The 24,129-nt window shown below is 38.4% G+C and overlaps 1 protein-coding gene across 1 annotated transcript in view; it reads left to right on the plus strand.

Moving 5' to 3' along the window:
• Nucleotides 1-6,993: 6,993 nt before the first annotated feature.
• Lix1 (limb and CNS expressed 1) overlaps nucleotides 6,994-24,129 on the plus strand; it is a 49,608-nt gene continuing 32,472 nt past the window's right edge. The window contains exon 1 of the mRNA XM_006975935.3: nucleotides 6,994-7,414. Coding sequence (XP_006975997.1) covers nucleotides 7,333-7,414 — 82 coding nt within the window. The 5' untranslated portion in view covers nucleotides 6,994-7,332. The remainder of the gene's footprint in view (nucleotides 7,415-24,129) is intronic.

Consider the following 24,129-nt stretch of genomic DNA (forward strand, 5'->3'; position numbering starts at 1 on the left):
TAGACTGAAAAAGACAGTATACAAAGGAGGAAGTCATGCAGAAAATTTGGAAGACAGAAGTGTAGTGTGATTACTGTGCTATAGTTGAAAGGGACCAAGTCACAGATGACTTCTGTGAATGGAAAATGATGCACCAGTGAAAAACAACTAAGTTTGAACAGCACAGTAACTTGATTTTAAAGAGGACTAGGTGAGTCTCAGGGACACTTGTGAATGTTAAGAATAATTTGAAAGAAATCAGGACTGAAATTTACAAGGCAGAAACACTGTAGAACAGGGTCTATTCTCTCATACCAGAGTTACAGAGATTCTCTATGACCTCATTTTAATTGTAGCTGTAAGCAAACATCTTTAAATGTTGACTTTCTTGCCTGAAGTCACAGAATGAGTGAGGTTGTGAGAGGCTTGATGGCAAGAACTGATGAATAATAAAAAGGTGAACTGCAGGACCGCTGCTTTTGGGGTGGTTTGAAGCTTGTACCTGATTTGGGGGGGGGGGGGTCTCTGTAGAGTCACTTGTCTTACCTTATAGGCACTAAGAAGTGCAAGAAGACAGTCTGCACAACCAGATTTTGATGTCTATCCTGCCATACCTCACTGTTTTTTTTTTTTTATTAAACAAAGCCTTTCCTCTCATTACATGTCCAAGAAAATCCCATCTCCATAGATAAAAGTCCTCCATGAGAACATTCTCAGAATCTGGGGAAGAGGAGCATGGGAGGGAGCACTTTCTCCCTGAGCTCAAGGTTACCCAGGTATTTTTAGAGGAACAGAAGAATTTATTACTTTGGACTTTCTCCTGTTTACAACTTGTGGGAAAATCGGACCCCTTTGTATGCAGTTTCCCATTCCTCCTTAAACAAAGTTTGAAAAGGCATAGTTTTTTTGTCAGCAGAATGCTTGCTAAGTGCAGTACTCTGGTCACAACAGCATAGGAAGTAAGTGGAAATTATAGTTCACAGTGTGAAATGGAAGGGCATGATGCTTTTATCTTAATGTAAGCATATCTGTAAGTAGCTGGAGCTCAATTAAGCATCTACTGATGATGCAACCTTTACAGGAAACTTCATCTAAAATAGATGGAGCTGTGAAATTACTGGTTACTGAAACCTGGCAACAACTAATCTCATACTTAAGTCATTTCTAACCAACATAAACATTCTCTATGTTTGTTTTAACCTAATACTTTTTCTCCTAGTGTATATATATTTATTTAAAATTACTCATTATTTTTGCAAAATTTAAGCATTCTGCACAACCATACTTCTAGAAACATGATTTTTAAAAAAGTGTCTCAGCCCCCAGCACTCTTTGTGGAAGATCTTCCCACCCCCATCCTGTTCATTTGAGAAATGGCTCAAAGACTGATGGAGTTCAGTAGCCTCTTTACAGACCAAGCTTATCACTCCATAGCCACATCTTGTGTCAATTTTTTTCAAACAACTAACTGTATAAATCCCAATCCCGGAGGGGAAGTTTGAGAGAAATGGAAGGACAGGAACTAATAATTAGATAAACTTTGAAAGAAAATATTGTAATAAAAGCCATTGGCAAAATCTACTCCATAAACCAAAAATTTTAAACTATCCTTTTCAAAACATGAATTGTTCTGGAAGCCAGCCAGGCACCATTAAAGTATCAGTTCAGTTTTCATGGACACATACCTAATGACCAAATGGCTTGACATCATTATCTCCAATCTTATAAAATGGAACAGCCAAATTCTTCCAGCTTTAAACAATTCCAAGTTTATATAAAAACTGTTAACCTGTGAGCACAACCTTCCCTGATATTATTGACCTGTAAAGTATTTCTTAAAGAATAAACTGTGCTTCTCTTGGAGATCAAATTCTAAGATAGGGCTGGACAACTGGTCATATAAGACTAGAAGAACGCATATGCCCATGCAGGAACCCCAAATATATTCACCAAGGGGCTCTGATAGGTGAAAACTTTATTTTTATTGTGTTTTCTGACTATGAGTGTGAACTCAGATATCCCTAGCAAGGATAAAGGACAGTTTGTAACTGCTTTTTAAAAATATTTTTCTATAAAATGAAGAAATGTCCACCCACTTACTCTGCAGACAGGATGTTCATTATTTCTCTGTTTATCATGTGGTTCAACAGATTGCTTCTTATTGACAGTTTCCTAATGTAGTCAAAGTGTCCATGGATGAAAAGTCTGGAGTGAAATTCCACCATGTTGCTTGTGTTTTTGAACTTTTGTTTGTAGAAAGTGTCAGTAATTATTTTTGCAGCTGTCACTCATAAATGCCTTTATACAAATATCTCATCGGTCTCCTCCCAACAAACAATAACTAAACTCTGAGAAGTCCTCTCACTTCTTTTAGTTATTAAAGTTGGTGCTCAGCAGCCACTCATCCCTTCTCCTGGCCTTTCTCACTGAAGTGAAGCAAAGCTGACACTAAACCTCAACAAAGCTAACTTCTGATTCTTCCTCTTCTTTCCCTCCCGCCTTCCTGGGAAACAATGTTGATCATGACTTTGACTCTCGCTAGTTTCCCATGTCACCCTTCCAGCTCACCCTGCACATCTTCACTGGAATCTGTCCATTTCTGTAAACCGTTCATTCTCTGTTTTAACATCTTAACCCCATGCCTTTAATTCTTCTTGATTTCATCTATTTTGTCATAAACTTTTCAGCATCAAGGCATAAGCAGGTAAGTGAAAAATTATTTCAGAGAAGATAATCATCCCAGTTCTCACTCAGGGTTCTCCTTCCCTCCCTCAGTCATCTGATTTGTTAGAAACCAAAAATAAAATTCAGTGGCCTGTAGCCGATTTTCTAATCGGTCTTATTAAATAAAAAAAAAAAAACATGGAGTTAAATACAAAGGTGAAAGCCTTAGAGATCAGGGAAAGAGTGACAGCCACCAACCTTACCTCTCCAGCTCTGCAGCTACCAAAAGGTGAGCTACTTCCTGCCTAACCTGTGCCTTTATTGCCTTGCTGTTCTTCCCTTTCATTGGCTCTTAGCCCAGCCACCTCATTTCCTTGTCACTGCCTGTCTGTACAGACCTCCAGGTCTCTATGGTTGGTACTGGGATTAAAGGTGTGAGTCACCACGCTTGGCTGTCCCCTAGTGTGTCCTTGAACTCGGAGAGTCCTTGCTTGCCAAGTAATCAGATTAAGGGTGTGTGCTACCACTGCCTGACTTCTATGTTTACTTAAAAATGGCTGGCCTTTTCCCCCTTGATCTCCAGGCATGCTTTATTTATTAACATACAAATAAAATATCACCACAGTGGCCACTGAAATGTCTCACTGAATAAATGTGTTTGGCCTGCAAACCTGGCTATCTGAGATGGACCAGCAGAATCTCTGTAAAGGAGCGATCCAACCCCACAAACTCCTCTGGTCTCCAATCTCCACATGTGCTCCAGGGCATGTGCACCCTCACACTCATCTTGCTCTTGTACTCTCTCACACACAAAAATGATATTTTATAAATAATGATATGTTTTATATGTATAATATAAATGTAGCTGGTTGAGGCTATGACTACGGGCCTATTCTTTGGAGCTGGCATGCCATGGACTGAAGTTTTTCTTTACACTGAGTCTCTGCATCCTGACCAACAATCCAACTCCCTGCCTTGACAAGTTGGTCATGTTCTCCAGAGTACAGCACACTTGGCACAAGGAGAAGTTACTTTTCCATTTTTAACTAATAGTGACTGGTTGGAACATTTAGTGTTTCCTAAATTACAACTGGTGGCTTCCACCCCCATACCATATTCATAAATGTATGAAGAGTTATTATCCAACTATAAGCTTGCTATTAGGACGAGGAATATGAACTTTCCTTAACAGCAAAGTTGTTCCTCATGTTCTTTGTGTCCAGTCCCCCACCCCAACCCCTACATTATCATCTGCCCCAGACCCCAGAAGCCTGGAATGTTCATTGTTTCACTGAAGCGCCCTCTTTTATCACTGGGGGCTGAGTGTCCATCACTGAGCATGTCAATTAAATGCCGTTTCTCATCCTTTAAGTTATTGCTTTCACAGAGCTTGTTAGAGCATCATTTTCTTTGCTGTAATCTCTTATCTCGTTTCCATATTTTAATTGTGCCTTTGGCATAACCTTCAGGTAGGCAATGCTCACAGTGAAGGCTGTGAATCCCTGTTAAAATAGACTGGTCACTCAATGTTTCTCTGCCCCTTCCATCTCCATCAGTTGCTATTTACATCAAAGTAAAGTAAGAAACCACATAGTAGACTGCTAATAACAGCAGTTTGACCTAAGAAATGCTATGGGCATTCAAAGAGAGATGTGTAATCAGAGGCGATGGAAAACTTTTATTGAAAGGTTGGACTTAATGAGGAAATGATGCTGTGATATGTAATCTGCCTTTATTGAAATTACTGTTTTCATTGAATGAAATGTGAATCATTAAAGACCATAATGTTTCTTTGAACATGGAAATTTTGTTTTGATGCTCATAGTTTTCTTACAAATTCCTATGTGGCACTGGCAAGTGAGCATCTTTTAACTCATCATATTGATTTGTGTGTCTCCTACAGATGAATGGTTAGGTTGACTGAGACTAGAGTGACTTTCTGAATATCAGTCTAGCATTTGTCAAATGAATGTTTGATTTTCTAGACATCTAGGAAATCTCTGCAGATATTTGTGTTTATTTATAACCATAGAATCCTAAGTGTTAAGAACATAATGGAGCATTCAGAATAACTCCCTGATTTTATGAATGAATGAGAAATGTAAATGGCTTTTCACAGTTAGATGACAAAAATACAATCCTAGGCCTTATTGAGCCCACATTTATTGTTCCTTCTACTATGCTATTTTTAAGATTAGAATTTGAGTCTTAAGAGATCACTGGCCACTCGTCCAGAGCACTGCCTGCTTCTCCAGAGTATCCAGGTTTAGGTCCCAGCATCCACAGACACCAGGTACACATGTGGTGCAAAGACATGTATGCAGTAAAACACCCATACACATAAAATAAACAAATAAAATATTTTAAAGAATTATTACATTCAATTTAGATCTATAGAAAAAGCTTATTTACTAATCGAAATCCAGGCATGAATCATTTCTAACTTTTCTGTTTCCTATTATCCCTGTCACTCCTTTGGGAAACCCATATTATTTGTCCTTGTTCTATAATGAGAACGTTAATTGTCTTGGTTTCCAATACTATGTTACTCTCAAAACACTTGCATTCACTCATACCACGTGTGTAATCTCAGGGTAGCAGGGTTATTTTTCAACCACCAGTCACCCAGTTTATTTCTGAAATTAGGAATTTCTTTCCTCCAAATAAAAAATAAATTTTGGACTCTTGGACTACAGTAACTAATATTTTCCTAGCCTAAAGTTGTTGCTCAATGATAGATTGCTTGTTTAGCCTGTACACATTTCTGGGTTTGATCTTCAGCAACACACACACACGTACACTCACATGCATGCACTTGCTCACAATTTAGTGCAGGCCATATAAAGTATACTTTGTGACCCAAAGTAAGTCTCTTTGTGTTAAGTTCAAGCATACATATGAAGTATATAGAGATCTATGTGTCATTTCATTTAAACTTTTTGTCCATGGAACAACCTTGAATTTCTTCTTTGGGTGGCCTATATTTCCTGTAGGAACTTGCCAGGAAATAGTTATTATATAATTATAATAACAATTAATTACTGCTATACTTTTCCTTTTTTCTTTTATTAAGCCCACCCTTCTATAACTAGCTGAAGAAATTGTCACATGAAAGGCACTTTTTACACAGTCTTTAAAAGACTAGTTTCATAATAATGGAATGTGAAAATTGGAAGGTACATTAGAAAACAATCTGTTGTGAGTGCTATGTAAAAGACTTACACAGGCAGTCAGGGAAAAGAAGACTTAAAGCAAAGTCTTCCACAGCTCCTCAACAACTAATCACAGACATTAAAATCGGTCCTTTTATTTCTGGTATTATTATTGCAATGTGATCACATGACATGTTTGTCTCTTGTCAAAATATTATTTTACTTATAGTTATGGATGCTGTAGAGATCATAGAAAAAATCTGATTTATTGAGTTCTTTTATTGACTTTTTATATTCTTTTAAAGGTATTACTTTTTGCTCTTGCTCTCCAGAAATTCTTGTCACTTGTTTCTGTTTTTGTTGGTGGTGGTGGTAGTGATATTGTTGCTGTTGGTGGTGGTTGGTGGTGGTAGTGCTGTTGTTGTTGTTGTTGGTGGTGGTGGTGGTGGTGGTGGTGGTGGTGGTGGTATCTGTGATATATTCTCAGATGCGCATGCAGGTACATGCCAGAGGATGATGCTATATGTCTTCTTCTGTCACTCTTCACCTTATTTTATTGAAACAGTGTGTTTCTGTAAATAGGAAACTCCCTATTTCTGCCAAATTGACTGGTAGACAGGTCCTGGGATCCACCTGTCTCAGCTTCCCTACACTAGTGTTACCTGTACATGTAGCCATGCCTGGATTTTATATAGGTGCTGAGGGTTTGAACTCAAGTCCTCTTGCACTTACAAAAAGGGTCATTACACACTGAGCCATTTTTCCAGACCCTCACCCTGAGATTTTTAACAGAATGAATTATTATGAGTGAATGATATCACGATTAATTAAAGTCAGTCTTAGGAATGATTCATCTTGGGGGCCAGTAGAAAAAGAAGTGTGGTCATGCAAGCTATAAAATAGCTCACCAGGTTTTGCTTGGTACTGCTCACCAGAAGTGACTATCACTGGGGAAAGGATTCTGAATGCATATATAAAGCATCATCTAATTCCAATCATAATATTTATAATACCCCTTTTTGCAAAGAGAAATTTAGATTATGTTGGTTATAGTGGTTATACAATGATGGCAGTCTCAAGGAGCCTCTCCTTTGTATTTAGTAAATTGCTTTGAGAAACATGCTTTTTGAGTCTATATTCCTGGGGCAGTGCATTTGAAGATGGAAGGGCAAAAGAAATGCCTAAATGAGCAGGCAGCACAGGATCCAGGCAAAATCTGGTTGAGAGGAAATCTGTTCCCGTGATTAGTGAGCTTCCCCAGCCAGCCTGTAGGTGGGTGTGTTTAACAGGAGGAAGCAATGGGAACCAGCCTGTCAGCCAGCCTTTCAGGCTAATTAGCTCAGAATACAACAAAGATAAGTAAGCCTGAGAGGAGGGCCCTGAGGGTCTTTAGATTCTGGGAAATGTCTGATTGGCAGATGTTAAAAGGGATTCTTTGGTAATCCAGTGCATCAATGAACTGCACAAATTCAGTCCAGAGCTGCAAGAATTCAGGCATGAGGACACTGTGCAGGAGGCTTGCACAGGCAGACTCGAGATGGACAGAACCTTGGAATCTCTAAGGCACATCATTGCCCAAACCTTGCCTCACAGAGACCCAGCTTTGGTCTTCAAAGACTGTAAGTATTGAAGGAGAAAAATCATATTTTTTCTGACTTTTTAGAAAATAGTTCTGAGTGTCTAGTCACATCCTATTTAACTATGATTTCTGCTAGATCTTTGTAGTCGTGTGCTGTGGGCTAAGCGATATTTAAATTGTTCCCGACTTCAGCCAGGAGAATGATTTCATTTTACCTACATCCATGAGGCTCTGGGTTATTTTGCCAAGACACTACTGTGTAGAAGACTCCGTTTTTAAACTCTAAAACCTGCCAAGTCTTAATGAACTTTTCCAGATGCTTTTTAAATAACACAAAGCTGACTGGAACTTGATGAAAACTAAAAATAACTTGGAAATGATAATTTTAAAAAAGCATCTCTAGTTGTTAATCTATTTGATCTTCCATAACGTAACTAGTCACATTGAATCAAGTACTGTTTTTATCTAAAAATATTTGTAGCTAACAAAATTTAATGATAAATCACCACTGAGGTCCTAAATTTTAATAACAAATTATAAAGCCAATAAAATGAGATGCCTTTAACTTCACTTACATCCCCACCCCCACCCCACATGGCATGGCAAAGTTATTTTTAAATCTTTTTCTAAAATGATTATGAAAAATAATTCAGTCAAGCTTTCCAATTCCAGCAATACTATTAAACCATTTGTCATATAACTTCACTTCTGGAACCAATTTGATTTCTCGCTGCTGCAAAACAGACTATCTTCACAGTGTATCTTATCTACAGTGGGTGTCAGATTACAAAGGGCTTCTGAAATAGAATTGTGCTTTGGAACTGCCCAAAAGGTGAAAATGCATATGGAATGTTTTTTAGCCTGCAATACGTTACAGCTTGTGACTCTAGTGATGTTTGTCTCCATGAAAGTATCAGTGGTTTGGATTTTGCCTTCTGATTAGTGAATAACGGTCCTCTCCAGATGTCCCTGTAGCTTATATTTCTCATATGTGTGATGAAGAAAGAGAAACATTGGGCCACATTATTCTATAAAATTTCCCTCTTGGAAATTAAATTGTTACCAATCTGTCCTCTAAGGCATAAAATGAAAGCTATTTTCTTTCTTATTTTTTTAAATATTGCCTTCAAGTATTTGTCAATAGCTATGTTAGAAATAATAAAAATCACTCCATCCTCAAGGCTAGCCTGGAGTCTATTCTGGCTTGTTATGTTTTCCTCAGTGAAAGAGAGGGAAAGAATGTCTCCTACAATGCATTCAGTTCTTAGTGAAGGCTTTGGCATGTCCAAAGTTTTGGATAAATTGCAAGGACTTACATCTAGAATTTGGAGCTTAGAGGCAGTAAAAAGAAATGGGGGAAAAGTGAGGCTGCATGGTCCAGGTTTTAAGCTGAACTAATTTCTTCCAATTGCATACTGTCTGTCACCAAAATTTTTGCAAGAATGCTTTTTTTTTTCTGGGTTTTTTTTTTTGAGACCATTATAATCCACACAGAAATTCTTTCATATGGAAGAAATGTGTCACATTTCATATATTTCATTCATTAACAGCAACAACAAGAAAAAAATCCTAAAGCTGGCATTTTTCGTTGCCGCCACTTGCAGCTGTTTGTCTCACTTAGTCCTTTCCCTTCTGGCTTTTCTAACCTGGGAATAAAATGACTAAATGGCAAATGTTGCTACTAATCTTTGTGGAAGGGTAGAAATGAGTTTACTTTCTGAGTCGGGACATTAGATGTCTGTTTGGGAACCAAGCCACACCTTGGCAAGTTTGGTTGCTGTCTATGTCAAAATCTGACTCTCGTGAACCTTATTTCTTTGGCACACCCATAAGTTGCTGCTACTACACTCCTGCTAACAGGGGAAAAAACAAAACAAAACAACAACAAAAAAAAGTTCCCACCAGCCTAATGAGCAAGTTCTGAAAAGTCTCCTGTTCTCCTAACTCACTCCAGGCTCCTCCTCTGCCATGATCCATCCAGTCTCTGCCAAGGGGGAGGGCTGTGCACTTCAACATATCACTGCTAATCATTTAAGTAGAATTACTTCCTTGCTTTCTTGGAAGATGAAAGGGGACTTCAAAAAATTATAAAACCCAACCAAACTGAACAAACGAGCATATATATATAAAACCAACAACATCAGGTTGTTTCTAAACTCCTGTTCTATGAATGCAAAGTGCTATTTTCTTCACTCTCTGGACACACAGTATGGAGAGCAAAAAAATGGCTCCCCGAGTTATTCACCACCCTTGGCTGGCTTTTCATTTGCTTACAAACAAGCAACAGTTGGTAAATTTTCTCTTCAAGTTGATTAGGAAAAGCACTCTGAGCGTTTTCTAGTCTGAGGCAGCTCCATGTGGGAATAGTTACATTCACTTAAGGAAATAAATGTTGAATGCATTGCTGAGCCATGAAGGCCCTTCAGATGGCATTTTACAATATGTTAAGTCTGTTGTAGTTTAGATGTTGTTCATCTACGATAGCTGTATATTTTTAAAAGCATTATTTTCTTTCTTAAAAGGAAAGGAATCCCACAGCATTTTTCTTTACTTCCTAGTTGACATTCAAATGAAAGAGGTTTGGAATAAGGTGGGCTCCCAATGTGAAATTTGCTTCTGAAGGCTGGCATGAGACTGTTCTCCACAACAGGAGCATCTCTGTAATAGGCAGCTCTGGATAGCAGCACTCAACCAGACAGAATCTGTTTTTGGAGAAATTATGGCATGTGTCCATGCTGACTTTCATTCTGAGCTTTGTGTCATCCAGTTTCATTCCATGGGTCATGAGTCACATGCAAGGATGAGCTATCTTAAGAGCAGCCCCTGCCCTCTCTTGAGGAGCATGTACTTAGTTTGTTTGCTACTGTTTGACCAGTCCTTGGCTTTTTCTCAAAAGAAACTAATGCATGATCTCAAGACGGCTATGTAGCAGATACTAACCTAGGTACTAATTCTTCACATTACAAAAGGTGAGATACTTACATACCATTTCTAGGGTGTTACTCCATCCATTTTATAGACACTAGGATTTTAAATCCTTATTGTATGACAGATAATATGCCAGGAACATTTATTCATAGCAAGCCAGTAAATGCAGATGCTGCTGTAGTACTGCCGTGTTGTTATTATAAGTTAAGGATGGAGGCAAATTGACCAAGCCCCACCACGGTAGGGGATAGAGGCTAGACACAAATGTCTTCCAACTCCTTACTTTTAGTCATTCACTATATGACGCTGCTTTTTAGTGGTGCCAGTTACCATATCATCAGGACTGTAATGGCAAAGTCTGTGGGGAAAACAGAGAGGGAAGAGAAGTGAACTTTCTGGGAGGTGAGGGAGCCTGGTAAGAAATGATATTTAAGTATGACAGGGATGCAGACATGGAAGCGTTTTTAGAGGAGGAGAAGCTATTTGGCCAAAGGCCATACAAGAGGCATGGATTAAATGAGACTGAATAGGAGAAGCAGGTTGAGTCTTGCTGACACATAGGCCATTAGGAGGTACTGGAGTTAGGTATGATCTTAAATTATCTGTGGAAGTTTATGGCTTTGTGTGAATCTGTTGGAAGCATATTACCGATACCTTAGCTGGAAAGAACTGCAGCTTTTATCAGTAGGAAACCATTTCCCAAACCAAGTAAGATGTAAGTTAGTAAATGATAAATGAGCCTCTAGGAAGGTGTTACCTTTCAGTAGCTGAAGACCAAATCAAAATAACTTTCTCCAAGAGATTGTTTAAAAGCTATCATTTCAGCCACAAGAATTAGTAGATTACTGGGTTGGCTTTATAAAGTTATATGTTAGATTTCAGTAGTATTTTCTCCATATTCTATGATGAAAAGGTAAGATGGAGTCTTTGTTAAATGTTCCTCAGTTAGATGCAAATTTCTCACATATTTGAGGTACATTAACTTTTTTATTTGAAAAACATTTCTCTGCATGGAAGGTTTTATATATATCAGATAGGTGAATACTTAACTTCAAAGAGCACATTTCTACCCTTTGGAAAACTCAGACCAGACTACAAGGCTATTAAAAACATCTTAGTAATCATGAATCTGGCAGTATATGGCCTGGGAGAACAAAAATCCTCAAGAGTCAAGTATTTTTTCCGTCCCATTCTCTTTAGTGCAGTTACTTGAAATCTATAAATTTGATGATACATTTATAGTTTTCACATTTCACAGAGAGGGTTGGATGTAAGGGATGTAAAATTCCTTTGCATACTGCAGTGCATTCCACCATATAAACTGCCCTTGAAAGAACACCATTTCATTTCAGAGCAATGATTCCATCTTAATTGCAATAGAATAAATCTTGATACTTTTAGTATTAAACTAGAAATGCATGTTTTATGGAAACCTGTTCAAATGCCAGTCTTACTTTATTTGTAACAGGATACAATGACTTTTATTTGAATTCATACTGAGAAAAAAAATGAGAACTTCAGCTCAGCTATCAGTGGTATAAAAGATGTTCTTTTTATCTTTTACCAAAAAATGTTCATTTGACAGTTTAAATATTGAAGGACAGCCCGAGGAGAAACTATTTCAAAGTCTTTTAACTGGGAGGAGGTGACTTCTCAGTCACATAAAGGCCAAATCTGCCCTAATACCTTTTTCCTCATATGCAAATACATTTAACAGATCAAAATAAAATATGATAGACAATCATCCCATGAGATCAGTCTGTGGCCTCTTCATAGGCTGCTGCCCCATATCACCAGAGGTTTTTATTTATTTTATTTTATTTTTTAACAGTTGAGATTTGTTAGCTTGAACTCAATTCTAACAACTTCTGAAATTCATGTGCTAAGTTACAGCCCATAATAGGATACAGCTGCCCGAGGGTGAGGTTCTAAGTTATGATCTTTCTGTTTAAATGATACGGTTTTACTGATTATGTGCTACAGATTGATTTAAGAAATGTTAGACAACTTTAGAAGCCTTTCATAAAAGAATTTTTATTTAATATATTTTATATTCAAGTTTTAACCCCAAAGGCTTTTATTTCTTTTCCTCGATGTTCAAATGCCCATGTAAGTTTAGTCTTTAGAGGCATTTAAAACAATTCTATTTTAAAAGAAAAAGAATCCTATTGAAAGTTTAAAGCTAACAGAAGGGACAGTTACTCCACCCTGTGGTTCTCTCCATTGTCTCTCTGGAGTCAATGGAATGTTATGGTTTTGAATTTTTGTTGGCTTTATTTTTTCTCCCTGATGCGATGATAATCAGTTGATCCCTAGTGCAATCTCATCTTGTTGAGCAGCTGTGAGAACCTATCACTCACCCACCACTCTGTTGGCACTTATGGCCTGTGCTTTTTCATCTGAGTTTCTCTCCTATGCTTCTGAGCTACCTGTTATAATTTCTCTGGGGTGGTTTTGTCTATAGCTTAGTTTTAAGTCCCAGGGCAGAGTCAGACCTTGTACTTTTGTCACATGCCAGATGCCTTCTACAAGGTCAGGTACCTTGTATATGACAGATATGTTTAAACTACTGATTAGTTTTTCTCCCCCATGTAAGGGGAAGAGGGAAGAGTTTTCACACTGTTAGGGTATTCTCCTTCGCGATGAAGTAAACTTCCCAGCACTCTTCCAAGTCATTCCTCAGTTGACAGAATTATCAGAGAATAACTACATTTAGGAAGAAGTTGACATCAAAATAAGCAGGAGGGACCATGAAAGAAGAGGCCCTGAAGACAGAAAGCCACCTCAGGTGATTCAGCCAGGGAGCTGCCTTGAGCTCTCCTTATGACTAGCTCAGAATCACCCCATGAGCCACTTTGGCACAACGTCAGAATCTACCACGCCTACATGTATCCTCAGAATGTGCCTCCAGCTATAAGTCACCAGGGCATTCTTCTTATGCCCAATTCTATTTGTGCTTTATACACTGACCCTGTGGCAAATACTAAGAACCATTCTATAAATCATTATTTCTAGGGAAATACATTATATACCTAAAACCATATTTGTATAGATGTGACCATTTTAATAAACCCGAATTGTGTGCCTGATCCTCAGTTGGTTATCTTACATCAGTGCTCCCATCAAGTGTCATAAATACAGTGCAATGTCAGTGCCCAATAGAACATGGAGGAAGATACATACCCCATGACTGGAAAATAGGTTACATCAGGTTTCTATTCTATACAGCCTTTAAAATTGGTTGATATCATCTCACTCATGCTACACATGTAAACCACACATGTGAATTCTATCATGCTGCTGCTGCTATTTAAGTGTGACACATACAATGACTTTTCATTTAATTTGCCTTTGCATCTTCCTTTTGTTCTTTCATATTCTCTTTTCTCTCCCTGTCCTTGCAAATATACATAAAATAAATGTTATTTAATTTTTCTCATAAAAAGATTTACAGTTCAGCCTTTTTTAATTCTAAAGGTGAAAAGTACCCCCCCCCCCAAAGAATGATATTACTTTTAAATTTTTATAGATCCTCCTGCAAAGTTAACTATGTAAAACAACTCAAAGGATTCAGAGAAATGTTTGGATTGTGGAAGTGAAAGAAGGAAAGAAAAACCAAACAAAAGCCAGCCAGTTTTCCAGCAGCTTAAGGAGCTGGGGCACAACCCTTGAAGAGTGCCCCTGCTGGGAACAAAGAGAACTCCAGCTGCCTGTTCCACTGTGCCAGTGCGGCTACCTTAAAAGAATTTCACACAAAAGGAAAGGGGGTCAGGGCCCGCCCACTGCTGCTGGACACAGGGGCAATGTCTACAAGAGTTCATTGGTCTGGCCAAAGCCAAAGCTAGGAATCATTGCAAATGCCTAGACAGCTGCATGGCTGATCAGTTCCTGGGGCTAGAACAGACAAAACACAAGACCCAGAGGCACCCTATTTTTCAACCTATTGTGCATGCATGATAAATTAATACACCACAAGTTTGTCATTTACATTATTTGAGGGCCCTTTTTCTCTTTTTCCCTCAATTAAATTAGAAAATCACACTGATAAGAACAAGCTCTACATGATTGAGTTGCTGAAATAGTTAATACTATTTAACATTATGTAAAATGTCACCTGTTAACAGGTATTTTAATTAAAGGTGGTGTTAAAGTATTATAAACATAAATCCATCTGTTCAAAAGCAGAGAATCAATTTTAATATATGTTAATTATCTTGAAAGCCATTTAATGATCTATTTGTAAATGGCAGTCTTTCCAATTTGTCTTAATTATTTTGGGCAAGGGATATTTTACTCAGCTAGAAATTTTGCCGATATAGGATTAAAGAAATTGGCCCCTTTTTTGTGGTAGACTTATAACAGACTTTTATAATCCTTTGTGTGTATGTGTGTGAACAAATGGCCTTTTCTAGGACTGGCATTTTAAGTGATTGAACCGGGCTGTGAAATATATTATTTTTACTTTCCTGGGGCATATGAGTCACTAAGTATTAAGTTAAAATAAAAGTTAATTCCTCAGTAGTTCTTGCTAATGACAGATCCATTGTTTTTATTATCCATCAAAAAGTGAAAAATTGGGATACTAATAACTTGAGATATTGAGACATGAACATTTTATCCACTTTTTCTTTTTTTGGCTATTCTAAATCTTTGACTTAAACAGTGAATGCTCTCAAAAGAGCTTGTTCTTTTCTATCTCTGAAATTCTCATGTATTTGGGCAATAAATAGCACAATGTATTTAATGAGAGAAATCTCAGCCATGCATACTATTTTTAGAGCATTTAATGATAAGGTTTCCAGAACTCTATGAGCAATTAGTTTCAAAGATTCAATATGCAAACATATAATTATGTCTTCCTTCAACCTCTCTGATCACAATAGTTAAGAAACTAGTGCTTAGCATGTGTGGAGCCCTCCTCTGAGCATTTTCTTTTTTTAAGACACACACTGCTTTCCCCAGATAAGGAACTTCAGTTTGGATCAGGTAGATATCTACTCACTGTGGTACAAAAATGATTCAAACCCAGGCTATCTGGTTCTGGAGCACAGGCTTGAATTAGCAACTGCCCACCTCTTAGTGATAAATGGAGAGACAAAACACAGTGCACATTTTAATGCATATCAGCTAGTGCCTATCATTCAGGGTGCATATAAAGCACACTTTATAATCTGTGGAGCGCATAAAATCTCACAATTTCTATGTGAAAACATAGATCATACATCCCTATTGTTGTCTCCATTGAAAAGTTGAAAACACAACTCTTTTGCTTCTCTCCTTCCTTCCCTCTGTCTCTCCACATATATGTGTATGTTTCATTATATGTTATAAATTATATGTAATATAGATTATTTCCGTGTGTGTGTGTGTGTGTGTGTGTGTGTGTGTGTGTGTGTGTGTTTGTGTGTGTGTAATAAGCTCTGATTTTTGGTTTAAAACTATGTCCTTCTCAGAAAAGGCCCAGGTTCCTTTCAGTCTACAGGTGAAAAACTCTTTTGCTGTTTCATTTTCTACCCACATCTCATGGATTTTATTTTCTGTCTGACTTCCTCTGACTTAGAGAAACATTCAACTTTGAGATTTCTACATGCCCATTCCTACATACATAAATATTACATACACACACATATAAGTCATTGTATTCTTTCTAATAATCTAGCTTCTTCTTCAAAGTTCTATCTCTTCCTTTTTTAAAAATGTAATTTATTTTAATATGCGTATATGTGTGTGCCTGCTTGTCTGTATGTATGTGATGTGTATGTAGATATACACAGAAGTCAGATGAGGGCATTGGATCTCCTGGAACTGGAAGCTGTTTTTAGTTCCATTTTAGAATCTTTTCTCAGGTTTTAGGTGGAAATTCTTGGCCCATGTTGGGCGCCATTTGTAGATGTATCCAACTGTCTTATTAAATAAGAAACACAGAACCAATGTAAAAGAGAAAGCCAAGAGGTCAGAGCTCAGAGCTAAAATCTCACCCTTCCTCCTGCGGTGTCCCAGCTTCCCGAAAAGAGAGCTATTTCCTGTGTGTAAGTCGTTTCATAGTCATTCTGCCTTCTCATTGGTTGTAAACTCAAACACGTGACTGCCTCATCACTGTCTGAATGTACAGCCCCCTAGGTCTTAAAGGCAGATGTCTCCAATGCTGGCTGTATCCCTGAACACACAGAGATCTATGGGATTAAAGGCGTGTGCTACCACTGCCACACTCTGTCTATGGCTCTAATAGCTCTGACCCCCGGGCAACTTTATTTATTAACATACAATCAAAATCACATTTCAGTACAATTATCATCATTAGTAAGCCAAGAGGGACACATGCTGGTGCTCAGTTCACTTTCTCCTTTTATTCAGTCCAGGATCCCAGCCCGTGGGATGGTGACACTTGCATTCAGGTTGTCTTTCCTTTCAGTTAAACCTTTCTGGAAACAGTTTCACAGAGGCACACACAGAAGTATAGGTACATAATGATTATAATCTAGTTGAGTTAACAATGAAAAATAACAATCACAGAGGGAGAATAAAAGCATGTGGGATGAAGGTATGAAAAATAATACTAAGAGAAAAACACAATAAAACCAATGCAGAGCCAAATGGTTAAAATAAAACACTGAAAAGAAAAATGCTGATGTTCCTCTTTGGCTGAGGAATTAGAAGAAGGAATATTTTGCCTCTTCCCCACCCCACCCCCAGGCTTCCAGTTTTTTATAGTTTACCTGGCATGGAGAAAAGAAAGATATTGAGTCATATTTGTTCTAAGTCCATAAAGGTTAGGCCAGGATGGACTTTTTGCTAGCTAAGCCTTCTTTTGGTGCCCACTGTAACATGGCACCATGTTGAGGTGGTGAGGCCTAGACACTGTGTGATCCTGTGTGCCTGGCTGTGAAGTATCTGTCCTAGCTTATATTCACATAAGCCTGATCTTACTCCTCTTCCTAGAGATCTGGCAGCAGTTTCCAAATGTAACCTTCCTCTGTGCATCAGAGCCCTCACTTCACACCATGTAAACCTAGCTCCCTGCACCTACATCCAAATCACAACCAGTTTCCTGGTTTCAAACCATTTATCCCAGTCATTTGTTTATCCATGATGAGTAGAGACCTTCAGATCTTGAGATATAAAAGTGAAAGTGCTGGACCTTTTCCTGCTGGAAAAATTTTACTGTAAACTCACTGTTTTTTGTCTGTTGTTTTTCAAGACAGGGTTTTTCTGTGTAGCCCTGCTATCCTGGAACTCGCTCTGCAGTCCTGGCTGGCCTCAAACTCAGAGATCAACCTGCCTCTGCCTCCTAAGTCTTGGGACTAAAGGCATGTGCCACCATGCCCCAGCTTGTAAACTCATTCTTCAGGTGGCTCCCAACCATGGCCCTAGAGAGTAAAGTAGGACGTGCAGGGCCCTTTCTCCAGCATCTACTCACTGTGTAGATCATGTATCTCCCATCTTAAACTACATTTCTGCAGAGTATCAGATTGTCTGTCTGAGGCCTTCCTTTGTTCTTGCTTAAAGCCCTGCAGGAGAGCATCCTCCCCTTTCCCACTATTTTATCTACTGCCCAATGTTAAGATTCATTGTTTATTTTACAAATCTAAGGTTAAACCTTTCTGTATTTCATATGGTCTTTGTCTGATGTTCACAGTTCCACTCCTGTGTCTTCCTATGCCACTCATGTTCCCCTATGGGCAAGCACCTGATGATCATTTCAGACTTGTAAAGAACCCAGAAGCTCCCAGATGTCTCTAATCTACTGCCTTATCACCTACTTATGCAATTCTTTTAAAAATGCATAAATGTCTACTCATTTTTTTCATTTAATGCTGCTGTTACTTTTCAGAGAGTACAATTTCTCTTCTTTCCCCCAATGTCTGTCTATCTCATTTTACTAAGAACTCAGCTTAGGCACTCCTCCTTCATAGATTTTCCTTACATGTCTCAGCCCACATCCATTTTCTTTTCACCTTGCAATTATTTAATTACTATGCCATGTTTTTTTTAATGCTTTAAATATTATCATTCACTCTATCCTACAATTTGATGCTCTAATAAATTATTCACTAATATATAATGAATATATTATTTCTTCAGGAAGACTGCAAATCTCTGTGGGCTGAGAGACCTGTTTTGAACTTTTTTGTACTTCAGAGTTAGGGGTCACACATATACTGTGACTGCATAATTGCTTGTTAATGGGATGTTCTGTTCCACTGATCCCTGAAAGTATTTTCAGTAGAGCACTCCATGCTGGTTACATTAATCAATTAAAGTCAAGACAAATGTGCCCACCATCCCATTCACAATTTTCTTAAGCCAGTTAGTAAAGAAACAGCCCAAGTGAGGCCACAGGTATCAGTCAGGTGCTAGTTCTGACTAGGTTTCCCTTTCTGCACTCACTCCACCATCTCTAGCTGGAACAGGTTACTACCATGACAGCCATGCTGTTTTAGTAACACTAGAGTTCACATATAAAATGTATTATAGAACTCTCCTATTCCTCCCATTCCTGTTCCTGTTCCTATTCCTATCCTGAACTCTCCAGGAATTAGTGAAATTCACTTACTTCCCACACATTCAGTCAATCACACAACTGTTCAGACCATGCAAAGTGTTGTTTAGATTTCAAATGAATGTGATGACTGTTTCTAAGAGGATAATTCTATCCTCTTGGTTGTAAACCAAGGAGGGCACAGAGTAGAATAAACCAGAGTTTGTTCCTTCCAGGATCCCAGAGTCTACTGTAAGTTAAATACTAGAAAACTACAGTTTATTAGATGAATTGTTACCACAAGACATTTCATTCTTCTAGCCAGAAGAAAGTCAAGCCAAGTCTGACTTGATAAATGTAGCCAGGAGCACCATATTCATTTTATGAGCATGGTTTATAGAAGATCAAGTGCTAAAACACAGGGCCACTAATGGAATAAGAGCTCAGAAAAGGAGATTCATGTAGCATACACTCAGTGAGTAAGGCGTGATGGAGGAGGTGGTGTTTTATCTGAAGTGTAGGAGTTATTTAGGTATGGAGATGGGGGAAACATCCAAGGTAGGAGGGAGAAAAAGTCTCATGAGTTTAAAGACAAGTAAAGAGAATATTCTTTATGAAGCCAAGGGAGGATTTTGCTGGTGAGGGTCAAAGGTTAGATAGTCAAGATGTTTTACACTGTTCACATCTGCTTTGCTTAGTTGTGAAAGCTTCAAACTGGACTTTATAATAAAAAAGGAAACTTGAGGAAGGAGAAAATGAAAACCTGCCATGTAGAAGAGCTTCTGGGCAGTCTAATTACTACTCCAAATATGCAGTTATGATCAAATTTCAGATACATTAAGAGTGATGATATTAGCCACAGTAATACTTACAAACTGTGTAGCAAACTGTTTTGTTGATATACAAAACATTCAAAATCTTGAGGGGATTTATCACTGCATCCAAAGAAGCAATTCAAGGCAGGGAGATGGATTAAGAAGTTTGACAAACAACATAAATTAGAGGTAAATCAGTTCCTTTATTTTCAGATGTTCTCAGATGATAAATGTTATGAAACAGAATTGGGTTTCATATAGTCTCTAGGATCAATCAATCATTCTTCCTCCCACTTCTTCTTACAATGCTGCCTCAGTCAATGAACTCTGGTTCATTCTACTCTGTGCCCTCCTTGGTTTACAACCAAGAAGATAAAATTATCCTCTTAGAAACAGTCATCACATTCATTTGGAATCTAAACAACACTTTGCATGGTCTGAACAGTTGTGTGATTGGACTTATACTTCTCTATGGCAGCTCTATCACTTAGCATTGGTTAAGTGCCACATTAGCCAAGCTGTTCCCATGTGCTTCTTCCTTCCTTCCTTCCTTCCTTCCTTCCTCCCTCCCTCCCTCCCTCCCTCCCTCCCTCCCTCCCTTCCTTCCTTCCTTCCTTCCTTTTTTTATTTAAAATTTTTCTTTTTTCATTTTACATCCCAGCCACAGTCCCCCCTCTCTCCCCTTCTCCCGCTCCACCTCCACTCTACCCTCCACCCTCTCTTCAGAGAGGCCTCCCTTGGGGAGTCAACAAAGTCTGGCATACCAAGTTGAGGCAGGACTAAGCCCCTCCCCCCTGCATCAAGGCTGAGCAAAGTATCTCACCACAGGGAATGGGCTCCAAAAAGCCAGTTCATATACCAGGGGTAAATCCTGGTCTCACTGCCAGGGGCCCCACAAACAGATAAAGCCATATAATTGTCCCCCACATTCGGAGGCCCTAGTTTGTAGTCAGCCCTCCTCCCACCCTCCCCAGCAGTATGCTTTCTCCAGGTATCCAGCCAAGGGTCACTAGCACCCTCCTGTTTAGTGTCCATATTCAACAGGTCACTGATTAACTTGTCCTGGCTGTTGATAAAACCGTTTTTGTTCTAGTGTCCATTGAGAGAAAGTAGAAACTGGAAAAGGAACCTTACTAAACTTTAAGAGAAATAATGTAGACCTTTAAACAATGTGTCATAGACCACAGCTTCTCAAACTGCTGTGGTGACCCCATGTGAAGTCAACTGAATGTGGGGGTGGCAAAAACCATTGGCAACAGCAAAGGGTTTTTGAATATGTAATGACGAGAAGTTAATTTAAAATCAAATGCATACTGAATCCGGGTGCTCGGAGCACTGCTTGTTTGTGTTGTATCACATGACTTCACTGCAACCTAGGTTCTGAAAACAAACAACACACATAGTTCACACTGTGTGTACTGTCCACCACTAGCCACAAGAGGAGATACAGATAGAAATATGTACTATTAGCTAAGAAGTCAAATAAATGAGGCCTGAAAATCATGAACTGGCAATATTTGTCAAAGTATTTCACTGGGCTAGTGTAGAAGGAAGCTGGGCTATGGTGACAAAAAAACCAAAAGGAACATTAGGGAAGCAGAGACAGTCATAGGGTATTCTTACTAGCAGACTGACTATAACACAAAAATTTCAATAACCAGTAACCACAAATAGTTCCAAGGTTGGGTGATGTATTTAATTGATTATCTTATTATTCATTCATTGTCTCAAGCACATTTATGGCTGCTGAGAAGCAATAAGCAGGAGTAAGTATTTAAAAAAATAGGTCAAGAGTATGACTAAGAGAACAACACCCAGGAGAAAGAGCATGAATTATTTCTTAGAGAGCTAGGCACACACAGAGATGAGTCCCTAGATGTAGAGATGAGTATCACACACTTAGTAGCTCAAGTTTATTTTGTAACATGAGGAGGGAAGGATTTGGGGCTGAGACATCTAGAGACTAAACTATGTAAAGAGTCCTCATCCTTTTCTCATATTCTCTTTGAAATAGTCTATAAACCTTACTCATGTTACCTAAAAAAAAATGGAGCATGTGTTTTATAAATAGTACACCCTCTTATATAACTGACCTTTAGAGTTGCAGACAGCAAAACTGGACTTCTTTGTCCTGCACTCCATTCATCCTGATTTCCAGTTACAAGAGGAGATACAGATAGAAATATGCATTGTCTATGCTCATGCACATATGTTGCACTTTTCAGGGTGATGACATGTGGAGTACCATCAAAGGAATCTTTTTTGGTTGCATAATGAAAAATTCAAAAGCTGTTCTTTTTATTCATGCAGAAATCTAAATTCATACTTTCAAACTCTTTAACTCAAATAATTTATGTGGGCCAAAATTCTTGGGTGTATCCTACCTAGATAATTATGAGTTTTCAGTTTTCTACTCCAATCAGAACAATCTCATTCAAAGATGAACTTAGAACTCGAAGGTAATGGTCTTTGTTGACTAGTGCAGCAAAAAGCCACTTGTTTCCATTTCAGGCTTCAGGATTCAGAATCTCTCTTGATGAATCCAGAGGGTCAATTGCATGTAGAGACCTAAACTGGATTCTTAATCTATGTCTTCTCTACTTTGAGTTTTATTAACTGGTATAAAACACTACTTTAAATTTGTAAACAAATTAATAGCTCTATATTCACCAATTCTCAACTTAATCCCTTCCACATGTATTAGTCCATTTTTTTCTGTGTTAAGATTATCTTTCCTCAATATTTCCCAGGACACTTGAATATTAAACTAGTTTTTTAAGCTACAAAGGTATCCAATTCCTTAGGAGACTTGGGAACTTTCCTGACATATCATGAGCTTATCAGAGACCTAAGGAGAAGGTGTAAGAGCCTTGTAGTCCTGGAAACAGTGCTTTTGCTGTTAGTTCAAATTCTGTGACACTGCAAGTCAATGTTCAGCATTTTGAAACACACAAAACTGTACTGTAGTGCTGGAGAAAACCCAGGGCCTCATCTTGCTAGGCAAGCTCTCTGTCACTGTGTTAATCCACAGTCCCTGCATCGCTGCACTTTAAGATGCAAGCAGGACGGAGCAGTTCAAAGGAGCTCAAGAGAAAAGCGGGTGAATTGTTTCAAATAATTCACTGTAAAGCTGGGTTGTGCAAAGCTGGACTCAACTGTTGCACAACCAATGTCAGCAGCATTTAGTCTTTTCTTCTCCATCTCCTCTGCTGCCCTTCTCTGTGTCCACTTTCTTCTCAAACCATCTTTCTTTCTTGATTGGGCAGTGCTGTACTTACTTCTATTCCTCCAACCTACACATGAAAAAAGAGAATTTCCAACAAAAGTCTTGGACTGTTGCCTCTAAATCCATAAGCTTTGGTCAAATCTCCAGCCCCAACAGTAAAGACTATATGATACTTCAAGGGAACCTTTTGTCCTAGTCACACATGAAAGTGAGCAAATGCCCCATAAGCAAAACTGATAAGATGTCTATCTCATGCTGCCTTCAAATACACCCAGCTCTCTAGAAAGACAGGTAGATTCCTTGCAAAAATCTTAAAGGAAAGCAGACTTCAGCTCACCTTTCCACAGAAACATTAGCGGCTGAAACTGGCTGTGTCAAGTGTGGCAAATGCAGGTACAGGCAAGACTGACAGCTCTCTGGAAGCAGTGATGGGAAGGAATTCCTGCATCAGGCAGAACTTAGCCAACATGACTCATAAGGTCACTTTTGACTCCACAATTCTATTATCCTCGTTAATTTCCCCAATTCAATTTGCAGTACAGGATAAACAAACCAGCCTAATTTGATCTGGAACCTCTGCAGGCTATCACAGGTCATTTAATCTAAAACACATGGCCCTCACCATCCCTGCGTTTTCCAAAATTATCTAACAGACCTTGTCTTCACAAGACTCCATGTTATTAGTTTCACTCGTGGCTTTTTCCAGCCTCTTGCTTATTTGACAATTGCCTTTGATTCTCCTTTAGATTGGGGTAGAGGGAACATAAAAGAGTTTCCTCTTTTCTAAATTTCATATGAATAGTGAGTCCAGGTTAATTTTACATTACTTACATCTTTACTTCACAGTGTGGCTTTCTCTTTTCAGGTTTGAATCTGAGAAATTGGATACAGGCTATAGATAATCACATCACAGGTCTAGAAAAGTCTACTAAGGCAAAATTTCAGAGATGAATGGTCGGATTTTAAATTTTGATATTATTATAATTTATAAAATAAATTTGATATACTGCAACCTTGTTAGAATTGAGGTACTAAAACCACATGAGTCCTATTCATTAAGAAATGTACCCATAGGCCAGTCAGATGGCTCAGCCACTTGGCCTGACAACCTAAATTTGATTCCTGGGAACCACATAATAGAAAGAGAGAGCCAATTCCCCAAAGCTATCATCTGACCTTTATACAGGTACCAACACATGCACATGTCCCACCCCCACTCACACACATACACAAAATAAATTAAAATGTAATTTACAAAGGAAATACATGTTAAAGTTATATATCTTAACATTCTTTACATATGCTTA

The sequence above is a fragment of the Peromyscus maniculatus genome, chromosome 16, assembly GCF_049852395.1.
Source record: "Peromyscus maniculatus bairdii isolate BWxNUB_F1_BW_parent chromosome 16, HU_Pman_BW_mat_3.1, whole genome shotgun sequence".
In the NCBI taxonomy this organism is placed as follows: Eukaryota; Metazoa; Chordata; class Mammalia; order Rodentia; family Cricetidae; genus Peromyscus; species Peromyscus maniculatus.